The 12,407-nt window shown below is 41.9% G+C and overlaps 1 protein-coding gene across 1 annotated transcript in view; it reads right to left on the bottom strand.

Moving 5' to 3' along the window:
• The window catches only part of LOC103358467 (cadherin-18), a 97,523-nt gene that overhangs the window by 14,251 nt on the left and 70,865 nt on the right, over positions 1–12,407 (bottom strand). The window contains exon 8 of the mRNA XM_008283447.1: positions 8,169–8,286. Within this exon, the coding sequence (XP_008281669.1) occupies positions 8,169–8,286 (118 nt within the window). The remainder of the gene's footprint in view (positions 1–8,168; positions 8,287–12,407) is intronic.

Here is a 12,407-nt window from a genome sequence, read left to right as displayed (position 1 = left end):
CTGCCAAAGCTTTCCAGGTTGAAAGAGGCTTAGAAAACCTAAACACCAAACCGTACCAAACAGAACAATACTCTACATACTCTGTTACACATACAGGCGGGTATCTGAGTATCGACAACTGGCTCGGCTCTAATATCGTTTTGTGTAGAAATAAAAAGCCCTGTCATGGAGGAAAGAAAAAAAAAAATCGACAGAGGTACGTTCCATCTTCTTAAAAAAGGAAACCCCTACATTCAGTGAGGATTAGCCTGACTCAGTAAGGCGTAGCTTAACACAAAATGCCCAGCAGTGACAACACATAAAAAAATAAATAAAAATAAAAAGCAACGTTTTGCTCAGCGGATTCTGCATATTCATCACACTGTCAGGTTGTGTTACAGGCTTGTGTTTCATGTGTTTTTTGGGTAATTCTGTGTTGGTTTCTACACTTTTTAAGAGTTGGGTTCTGCAGAATACGTCCCTCTTTAATGCAGGAACAAACTGGCTGCTTGTGCATTTGCAGTTTATTTAATTTACCAAAACCTTTCCTCAGACAATAAACATTTTAGATGAAATAATGAGAAGGCTAATCAAATATTCCAAATGTGGGATCGTTTTCTTTTCTTCTTCCTGTGCAACTTTTGACAAAACCAGCAGGACGCTCCGCCCGCTACACGAATCGCGCTGTCTCAGCAGATAATAGGTGTTGGGGAATCTACGAGTGTAAAACCCCCCCATTGCAAGTGAAGTGTGAATGACATAAAAGCTAATTAAACGTCCCACATATCAATGGCTCGACGGCGCCTCTTTCAACACAGCTGATTAACTGTAATATTCTAAGGTCTTCTGTATGCACACTGGAAGACGATCCCTTCAGAAATCAATTGATCTATTTAAGCATGTGGGTTATTTAGAGATCATAGCCTCGCTTTAATTGCCTTTTTGGAAGAAAATGTCATCACAATGTTGAAGATAACAAGATCAAAGAGGCATTCAATTTTCAGTCATAGTAAAGTAGGCATAGTCAAGTTGAAAATAATTAAAGGGCTTTTAACAGAACCCGGTTGTCACATAGTGCTTTCCCAGAGCAGCTGAGCAGAAGCATCTCTTTGTTTTTTTTTTTCCCGGCTTTAATGGCGGCTAATACGCTGTAGGAGTTTGACCTGCAGCTACAGCAGCACTTCAGCCGCATCTACACATCTGCATTAAAACTCGGCACCTTCGAGCGCTTCATCTCGGCGAACAAAGACATGGAATTCCACCGCGAACAAAAGCCTTGATCTGAATCTGTTTTCTTTTTCAAATTGACACTCGACCGCTGAACCAATTTTTTTTTTTGTAAAACAGAGCTGGTGAGGTCTTTTTTTTTTGGGAGCTTTTAACAAATCTGATAAGTGCAGACAATAGCTTCCTAGGCTTTAGTTAATGGCTTCTTTTAAAAGTTGTGATCAAACGTGAGTGAGACGATGGAATCAGGTGTAATTGGGTTATTTAACTAAGGAACGGTGTTGTTAACCCTATCGGTGTCCCATACTGGGAAATAAAAAAAAAAGAAAACCGTGCACAGAAAAGATCCAAACTGTAAGTGAGGAGGAAAAGGAGGTCAGGAGAGAGTTAGTCGTGTGAGTGACTGAGAGGGATTTTCGTCAGTTGCACAACAACAGAGGGAGGCATTAGGGCTTGGCACAGAGCAGCTCCCAACTGTTGGTCGGCTACAACGGCAATGAAAGAAGCTGCTTTGAGAGTGAAGAGCTTACTTTAATTATCAGACACAGGAGTCAACAGTATGGTGCATTGAGTGTGTGTCTCTCTCTGTCTATCTTCCCCCCGAGATAGTGCTGCAGACGACTTCTAACGCACAGCGCCATGTGATTTTTGACACCTTTTTTTTTGGAGGCTCCCGAGAAGACGACTGGAGCCACGTGAACTCTGGCTGCAGCAGCTTAACATTTCAGAAGGAGGTTTATGCAGATGAGACAGAAGAGAAAGAAGAGTGAGAGGGAAAAAATATACTGATATGAATCACTCGAGGTGGAATTATAGCATGAATGTAGTATAAATGAGTAAGCAGGAACAAGCGGCGGTGCTTAGTGCTGTGATATAATGGCTGCTAAGTACAAAACAAGGTGTGCATCCGAGGGTGGGCAGAGCCTTTTCTTTTTGTCTTGAAGCTAGCTTAAGAGCAACCCTTGATCGTAACATTTACCTGCTCCAGTGGAGCTACTCTGCGGTCAACAGAACAAGCTGGAGGCTTTGCTGGGCAGCAGCCTCTCCTTCACCTGGTCAACTAACCGCGTATGTTTCACCACGACAGGTGTCTCGGCTAAAAAAATAAGCCATGTGAGAAACTACAATGGCCCCTGCATGCTAGAATGGCCATTCGAATCCAATTCTGCACTGACCTGATTGGGTATAATGTCTTTTCAGCGGGGTAACAAAAGGCACAAATTGCAAGCATTGTAAGAGTCTGTTATGCATTACTGAGCCTTTTCCTTGAGGGATAACTTATCCCTAAAAGAACAACTTCTACCATGTACACTGTCTGTGTTCCTTCAGGTTCTCTCTGACAAATGATTAAAGAAGGAATAATTTTCTATTTCCATGTCATAACACATAATCGGCCCGTCCCACATGGGATTATATCACAGATCTAGTCTGAGAAAAACAAGAGCCTGTGGGATGCAGTAGGAGCTAAAAACCCAAATTGAAAAGCACCATTACTCAAACAGCATGAACCAAAAAAAAAAAAAGAAAACTGCCATCAATCCTTCAAGAAAGAAGGGCTTTCTTCCTGGATGCTTTGGGAATATTTTGCTGCAGATGGCTCTGCTGTAATAAATCTAACAAATTCGAAGAGAATCATTTTGCAAGAGTGAGAGCTGTTTTCAAATGCTGGGTATTTAGATTGGAAATGTCGTGCATTAAGACCTTCATTTGCACAATGCACTTACAGCACACCCTGTCTTTCCTGTCTCAAGCACTTGTTTGGAAGGCCTGGCTCCGGGAGGATGCACTGGCCTCCCTGATCCAAGCGGACCTTTCCAAAGACCCTGATCCAAGGAGGGTTTTGAATTGCACTCATTCTAGTGGCACATCTGAAACCAATTTGCTCCGGAAGACTCTATCAAGAGCTTTTACCCCAACATAAAAAGGCTGCCAGGATCACGGGGTCTGTGAAGTGCTTGGACAGTGACACAATTTTCATACTTTTGCTTCCGTACGCCACCACAGTGGATTAGAAACGAAGCAATCGAGATGTGATCTGAGTGCAGCAAAACTATTACATTAGACATTGAGGGAGTACAGCCATTTTTTTTTACAGACTCCTAACTTTTAAAAGCTGAATTATAATTGGACAGATGACTGATGTGTAGTTTAATGGACAGGTGTTGCCTGATTTCTTGATATTTGACGACAAAGGACGGAAGGATTCAGGGTGTTCGCTCAATACAGGGTCCAACAAGGGGTCAATATAAGAGCAGGGTAGTAACGACCCGTTACGCTGCTGCCTGAAAAAACTACGCTCCAAATTGGGCCGCTATGTTGTTTTCGAGGGTATGTAGCGGGAAAATATTGAACAACAAGCACCGATGCAGTTTCTGTATAGTCGTCGTCGCTGCTAATACTGCTAGCGACCGAAGACGTTAGCCGTATTCGTTCTCTCTAAAATCCTGGCCCCAACCCTAACCCTAACCCTGAAGAGAAGACTGACTTAATAAAACAAGCCTATCAGAGAGATGCAAGAAGCTTAGGAGTGGCCAAAAACAACTGTTTGGTACATTCTTAAAAAGAAGGATAGGAAGGTTAGCAACACCAAACAAACTGGTAAGACCATAGACGAAGCTAAAGTGGAGGATTTCTTTTCTTGACAACATTTAAACAAAACAAGAACATTCTCAACGAAGAGATACCTTTGTGGATGTCAATACAGAGAGTTTACCCCGAGACAAACCGCTGGTAACACTCAGGAAGAGAGATAAGGATAGAAAACATCCAACAAAGTCCAGTTCTGTGCAAGACTCTTTAAAATCAAGCTTAAACCAGAATGACGGGAGGAGACGAGGATGGAGAAGGGAAGAAAGGACTCCGAAGCAGACCACATCATCTGTCAAACATGGTGGAGGCAGCGTTGCAGCGTGGCCAAGCACAGCTGCCAATGGAACTGGGTCACTGGTGTTTATTGATGACGCGACTGCCGTTTGAAGTAGCTGGACCAATTCTGAAGTGTCTGGATCTACACTTTCTGCTCAGTCCAACGCTGCAGAAGCACTTCACAGCACAGATGGATAACGACCCAACGATGTCCCACAAAAAGGTAATCAAGAGCTTCTCAAGGCAAAGGAATGCAACGCTCCTCAGCGGTCAGCCACCTAAAACTCCAGCCAAGTGCTTTTCACTTACCGAAGACAAAAGTGGAAGCAGAACGACTCGGAGCAGACCTGGCAGAGCGTCGGAAAAGGAGGAAACTCAGCACTTGCCGTCCGTGGGTTTTAGAATTCAGACAGTCGAAGGATTTGCATGCAAGTATTAAAAGTAATTGGACAAACCAACATAGTCATAAATATAGGGATTATTTTTGAGTCTGTCAAATTGGAAGGACTATGTAAAAAAAAAAAAAAAGGTTTAATTCCTAAATTGTTGGTGCAACGCTTTCGTTAAACCCCTTGAATTAAAGCGTGATTGCCTCGTTTCGGATCCATTGTGTTGCAGCACAGAGAGGAAAACGATGACAATACTCTCCACCCAAATACTTCTGGACCTGAAGGTCAAAACATCAGTATATTATGATTATCCTCAATGTATATCTACACGTTAGTATTTGTTGCTATGAAGGACATCATCTAAACTTTACTGCTCACGGCGATGCCCCACAGTACCTGGCAGGCATCATTATATACAGAAAGCAAATGAAAGCTTCATTAAAGCCGTTTTTTTTCCCCTCTTAACACGGCATAAGGCAAATCAGCAAGAGATGTGTAGCTGTGGAGGTGTACCCTGGAGAACTTCTCGATAATATCCCAGAGCGACAAAGTGACAAAGACACGAAATATATTTACCAAGTGTTTTTTTCACAACATATGTGACATATTCACACCCGTTAACAGACGCCAAGGCAGACCTGAAACAGTTGGGATGAAAAAAAGCTCTGAATCTTTCCATCGCCCATAAAGTTGGAATGATTTTTGTGTGAGAGTGTGACGTCCTGAACGTTGACACCATCAACAAGCTTGTGGACAGGATGCCATCATCTGTGTCAAGGGGCGGCCAGACTCAATGTTAGCGACATTTGAAAGAGTAATATTGGACATTCTTGTGCACTGAATGTGTGTTTCATGTTAAAGGGACCAAGGTTGAAAAATTGAAACAAAACCCTTAATCTGTTTGTTCAATACCCCCAATTTAATTTAATCCTGAATGCAAAAGTTCATTGTGGTTTAATTTCTACTGTGATATGTGCTGTGTATGTATTGTGATATCAATAAAGTTTTGAGAAAATATGAGGGGTTCATTTGCAATAACAGATAACTCCATTATTGTAGATTTGCAGAAAATGTATTTTTGTTGTTGTTTGCTTGAGATGATATCAAAGTGAAGTTGAGTGGATCTGACTCAGTAGAAATGACAAAAATAGAGGTAACTTAGATCGATATTGTCTCAGGTAGACGATGGAAAAGTAGGTTTTCTGAAGGTTTATGAAGATGGAGTTATCAGTTTTTGCAAATGAACTCTTCATGTACACTTCATCGTGTTGTCACAGTCATTTCATGAGAAGCAGTAAAAAAATATCTTATTCCAACTTTATGGGCAACAGTGTGTGTATATGTATATTTTAAAAAATCAGATATAAATATAGATTAGAATATTATTAAAGCAGAATGATTAATAACTAAATATTGAGTTCTCGCTCCTATTAACAACCATCATTCTTCCACTTTTTAGAGATTCAAACTAGTGCCAAATCTATTTATTACATATATCAGCGGTCCCCAACCACCGCAGACCAGTACTGGGCTGTAGGTCATTTGGTACCGGGCCTCACAGAAAGAATAAAAACATTTAATTGGTTTAGTTTTATTTCCAGCGGAGTCTGCAGGGTGTTTTATTTTGAAAAATGACTAGCTCGTCTTCCCGTTACTTCCATCTGTGCTTGTTTCCTTCACTTGACTTTCAGTTTTTATGCTAAACCGTCAGTCTAACCGCGAATAAACAAGCAAACATCTCAGGAGAGACTCGATACTGAGACAGAAGAAAAAGTAAAACACATATTTAGCAATAAAAAGTAATTTTATTTATTTATGAAACTTTTTAATAGAAAAATAAACAATTATTTTTTGTTATGTGACCGGTCTGTCTTGCTTAAAACCGGTCCGTGGTGCAAAAAAGGTGGAAGACTGCTGCCATATATGCACTTGATATTTTATTTATTTCTTTATTTATTTATTTATATTTATTTTGGACATTTCCTGTCCTCGGGGAGATCAGTATCTTTGCTACCGTTGTGATCCTTGTTCGACTCCTCCACCCCTCACGAGCGCCACTTACTCGATTGCTGCCAAACTTGCACCTAAATGTGCTAAAAGTACAGAAAGGTGGGAAGCAACTGGACCAACAANCTTAGAGACAGACAACCAAGCACACTCACATTCACACCTACGGACAATTTAGAATCACCAATTAACCTCAACATGTTTTTGGACTGTGTGGCAGGAAGCCGGAGAACCCGGAGAGAACCCACGCTGCACGGGGAGAACATGGAGACTCCACACAGAAAGATCCCGATGCCCCACTGGGATGCGAACCTTCTAGCTGTGAGGCAGCAGTGCTAACCACCTGCGCCACCTTGCAGCCCGCAACAGATGAATATAGATCAATATAATTAAAGTAGAATGATTAAAAACTAAATATTGTGTTCTCACTCCTATTGTCAACCATCATTCTTCCACTTTTTAGAGATTCAAGTTATAATCTGTAAAACTAAAGCAAACTAGTGCCAAATGATCTATTTATTACATATATCAATGGTCCCCAACCACCGGGCCGCACAGAAAGAATAAAAACATTTTATTGGTTTAGTTTTATTTCCAGCGGAGTTTGCGAGGTGTTTTATTTTGAAAAAATGACTAGCTCGTCTTCCCGTCATTTCGTCTGTGCTCGTTTCCCGCACTTGACTTTCAGTTTTTATGCTAAGCCGTCAGTCTAACCGCGAATAAACAAACAAACGTCTCAGCAGAGACTCGATACTGAGACAGAATATAAGGTAAAACACATATTTAGCAATAAAAAGTAATTTTATTTATTTATTAAACTTTTTAATTGAAAAAAACAATTATTTTTTGTTATGTGACCGGTCTGTCTTGCTTAAAACCGGTCTGTGGTGCAAAAAAAGTGGAAGACCTCTGCCATATATGCACTTTATTTTTTTAATATTTATTTTTACTATTTCCTGTCCTTGGGAAGATCAGTATCTTTGCTACGGTTGTGATCCTTGTTCGACTCATCCACCCCTCACGAGCGCCACTTACTCGACTGCTGCCAAACTTGCACCTAAATGTGCTAAAAGTACAGAAAGGTGGGAAGCAACTGGACCAACAACCAAAGTGACTTATATCTTATTATCATCCCTCTCGTGCCGCCTCCCTCCTCTTGTTTTTTTTTTTTTTTTTTGCCGCTCTCTCTCTCTCTCCCCGGCTCGGGGATTCATCTGGAGTGTGCTGTGAACTCCTCTTCTCAGTGGGCAACCGCGAGTTCTCCTGGCTGAGAGCTTTTTAAAGCCCTGTGATTGCAGACCAACCTAGGGCTAGGTATTCACCTGAGACTGCAACGGTTGCCATGGCAACACCCACTGTTGGCCCTGGGCCGGCACAAAATAATGCACACGGGGAGGTGGAAAGAGTGAGCGCCTGAGCGGGTAATCCATTTGACAACACAATGCGCAAACATGCCAAACCTCTATGACTCTTATGTTTCATGCAGACCTGACTCAGAGTAGATCCCAGGTGGCATTTGAGTCTTCAGATGTTTACCGTCCCCCAGCTGACGGAGAGCGTATTTTTATTGCGCCTCCGAGGTATGAGGAAATAAAGCGCGGCTTATTGGATCTCGGGATGTGGGCAGTGAAGGATACGTCTCGTAGGCAGAGCGCGAAACTCATAAGAAATGCAAACAAACATATCGATCGCTTTAATTACCTTCATTGTCCTTCAGGGTGAAGTTGGGATTAACCGGCAGCTGGCTGGGCAGGGCGAAGGAGAACCGCTGTCCGTTGGCGAAGTCGTCCTTATCCACCGCCGTGACAGTCTGGATCACCTGACGGACGTTCAGAAGGAAAATCACTTTCCAAAACACAGCACCTGTGACGTTTAATTAGCCGCCGCAGAATCACTCACTCCTAATTGGACAAGGAGCCGACCGGCTATCCGAAGCGTGTCTCGTGATTTGTTTATCATAATTGGCCGGAGTCACGGTGCCGCTGACCTACAGCCGAACGGCCGTGTTGCATTTCCTCCTCTACCTGTGTACGCCGCCCGGAGGGAAAGTGTCGCCGCTTTGGATCCGAGAGCGTTCGGTTCGTGCCGGTCGCTGGCGTGTAACAGCGACAGGGTTGCTCTCGGGGCGACCTCGCTGCCACTTTTGTCAGATCGCCAGCCTTAATTGGTAAAAGACACAGCGAGGAGCGAGGGGAGAGCTGGCGTCGGGAGGGAAAGTGACCTAACAGCCCCCTGTCACCACGGGAAGTTCTTATCTTCAGATTTGGAGCGTTGTTGTGCTGCTGCGACGTTTTTTGTTTTTTTTTTAGGACGGATGTGGCGGAGTGCGTGGGCGGTCGAGGGGAGCAGAACTTCTAACGGTTCCGGGGTTAAACCGTAATGTTGTCGCCTTTCATCGGGTGTGAAAAGCCAACTAACTGCCACTCCATTATTGTTAAAAAATCGGGATAATGGGATGTTTGGAAACCAGAGGAAGCAATACAAATTGGCTGTTAAGTTGAAAATGCCTGCCTGAGGAAACATTACTTCATGGTTGGTTTCTGAGTGGGTGCAAAGTTGTTTTCCTGAGTGTAGTTTTTTTTTTTTTCTTTTTTCTTTGGAGCATAATGGCAATCTAATGTGTCTCTGCTCTTGTTGTTTCTTTTTGTTTGAATTTATTCAGTGATCTCGGAGCTTGTACGTACAGAGGTCCGGCTGCCAATCGTGTACAAACACTTCAACAGAGACGCTATTTGAAGCTTCAGATTCGACACCATCACAGCACTGGCACTTTTATTTCCCACTCGTTTTTATCACATTGGTGCTTTTGCATTACGACACTCTGCAGATCTAAAAGTCCGACACTGAATCAGCACATATTATTGGCAGATATGCCGCTCCAAAGACTTGAACTTTTATTACAAGTTGTTGTGTTGAAAGTAGAACCTGTTACAAAAAACAAAAAACTATATATATATTGAACAACAATTTACGATTTCCCTGTTCTGTTAAATTACAGATAATAATTAACAAAATCACATTTAAAAAAATAAATATTAATTTATACGCTAAACATAAAAACACAGGGCAAAACTGTAAAAAGTGTCCACTTCTTTTTATTTTATTTAGTAATTTATTTTTTAATTTATTCTTTTACGGCATTTGACTGTAAAATTTACACTTTTTAAAATTAAATTATTATTTTTTGCTGTAGTTAAATCAGCAAAAACAACATTAACTTACAGATTTATGCTGTTATATGAAAAAAATAAACATAATAAACACTTTTTTTTAAATAAATGAAATGGTAAATCATCATTTTGCTTGTTTTAAATTACATGTAAAATGATAATATCAAGCAATAAAATTCAAAAATAAATAAGCAAATACATAAATATATACCAACTAAAAGAAATAAACAAACAAACAAATAAAAAATGTTCAAAATGAAACATGATAGAGTAAAAATCTCTGGTTTTACAAATAGTAATTTGTTCCTTTATAATCATATGGTAACACATTGCAATTTTTGACTGCATTTAAATCCACTAAAATATTTATTTCCACTGTTTTAGAGTGTTTGAACGTTATCGTGTTGTCTGTATTTTTGTACTGACACCTTTGCAGCCAGATGTTCACGATTCTTTACAGTGTTTTAAGAGTTTTGTTTCAAAGCCTTTTAACACTAAAACTCCCCCTCAGAATAGGTTTTTATCACCTCATTAGCGTGTCTATACGGTGTGTTTTTAATGTGCTAGACGACACATCGTGAGCCAAAACGGTACCACAGCTGAGCATCTCCACATCTTGCAGGTTTGACAGGCTCCTTCTGCTCACATACAAAACCCCTGAAGCTCCGTCTTATCTAAATAACTTTACAGCACCACATCATCCCAACCGACCATTTTGCTCTCTTTGCTTTCTTGTAATTCGTAGAGGTTCTAAACGGGGTAGCTATCAGGCTCCTCTGCTGTGGAATCAGCTCCTAGTTGGGGTTCAGGAGTCAGACATACCATCTATACTTGAAAGATTAAAACTTTCCTTTTTGATAAAACCTGTAGACGGAGCTGCTCAGGCGGCCCTGAACCATCCCGTAGGTGTCTTGTTATAGGTCTAGACCGCTGGGAGAATTCCAATGGTGCACTTTTCTCTCATATAATTTGTGTTTTGTCCTGAAAACCTGAACAGAGACTTTCTTCAGAATCGTTTTCTGGTTCAAACACGTATGGATGAATTACTGCAAAATAAATACAGACGTGACTCGATAATCCGACACTAAATGTAAAACCTTCTTTTATGTCGGATAGCAAGGCTGTCGAGATACAAAGAGGGCTTGATGCTTGAAGGGTCATTTGTTGTTTATAGTTGTTATAATAGCTAGTGTATTGTCAGAACACTACGCATCGCTGGATTTATAACTGACCAGTGCGCTTGTGAACGGGCCGTCGGTTGACATCAAAGGTAAATACGTTCAGACAGCAGCTAAAGTGACCCAAACCCGATTTCTTTTCCTCCTATGCAACCTGTATCTGGTCTATTCGTGACAGTCTGACCAACACAGATCCAATGAATATCAGAATATTCGGCGTGGTCGGGGGACCACCTCCACCCCGGGGGAGCGCTCTGATGGGGTGGAAGTGGCCGGAACACACAGGTACTACTTGGCTGCTGATGCTAGTTTAGTTAGCGCAGGTCCTGGAGGGCCACAATCCTGCATGTTTTAGATGTTTCCTTCTTCCAACACACCTGATTCAAATGATCAGCTCATCATCAAGCTCTGCAGAAACCTGATAATGATCCTGATCATTTGAATCAGGTGTGTTGGAAGAAGGAAGCATCTAAAACATGCAGGATTGTGGCCCTCAAGGACCAGGATTGGACACCCCTGAGTTAGCAGTCACAGTTCTGTTTCCTCCATCGGTGGTGGCGGGGGAGTGGCAGATACGCTCCACTGTTAGCATCCATGTTTACCTCTGCAAACACTGAGCATGCTCGCTGTGTGTGACGTCGTCGTGTCCTCTTCTTCTCATGCGGGATGCTTTTGTTCACACAGCAGATCACATGCAAGTCGCATTTAACTGGAAATGTGAACAAACTCACAAAAAAATCGGATTTCACAAAAAAATCCAAACTGAGCATTAAGTCCTGCAGTGTGAACGTAGCCAATCTGTGGGATTGTTCAGTCAGATAATACGCCGTCATCCTGATTGGTGACATAAAATATGTCGGAGTTGGAATCCAAGGCTGTCGGTATGTCAAGGATGTTTTTATGGGTTCCATTCGTTTTTCATAAAAACCTGTCGGATAGCAAGATTGTTAAGGGTCGGATTATCGAGTCACGACTGTACTTGCAATTGAGGAATTCTACATTGATTGCAGGTGAGCTGGTGTGCTCAAGCTGCAGCAAGCAGAAGGCAGGGAATGCAGGGATCAGTTTAATAGAAAAAAAAGATAAGTATGTAATTTTGATAAAAAGAAATGAGTTTTTACGGGTTTAATCGATGCCTGCAGAGGGACTTTTATCACAGTTGCCACGGGCTCAGACCAGAGGCGGAGAGGAGGAACCGCCTGGAACCACAGCCCCGGCAGTAATTTCACCTTTTAATTGGAACCAGGCTTCCTGTTCCCACTTTGACAGACACCCGTCAACCAATTAAGAACCGCTCCGGCGCCGCCGTGCAAGAAATTGAAATGCAAGCAGGTTCTAAAGCATTAATGAGCAGCTCTGTTCTTTCACGTGTCGTCGTCGTCGTCTGAATGCGGCGACGCGCCACCGACCCGTTCGACGCATTAGAATTCTTCCCACTTAATCCCCGGGGCCAGGAAGCCCGCAGCTACGATGTAACCTTAATTCAAATCTAATACAAACTTTTCATTCAAACTTTTCCTCCAAACTATTAAAAACGTATTTAGTTGTGTCTTCCCGGTCTTTACTCCATCATCCCTTTTTTTTTTTTTTTT

This window comes from Stegastes partitus, unplaced genomic scaffold (genome assembly GCF_000690725.1).
Source record: "Stegastes partitus isolate 25-593 unplaced genomic scaffold, Stegastes_partitus-1.0.2 Scaffold313, whole genome shotgun sequence".
NCBI lineage: Eukaryota > Metazoa > Chordata > Actinopteri > Pomacentridae > Stegastes > Stegastes partitus.
Note: the sequence above shows the minus strand (reverse complement) of the source record. Positions and strands in the feature narration are given on the sequence as shown.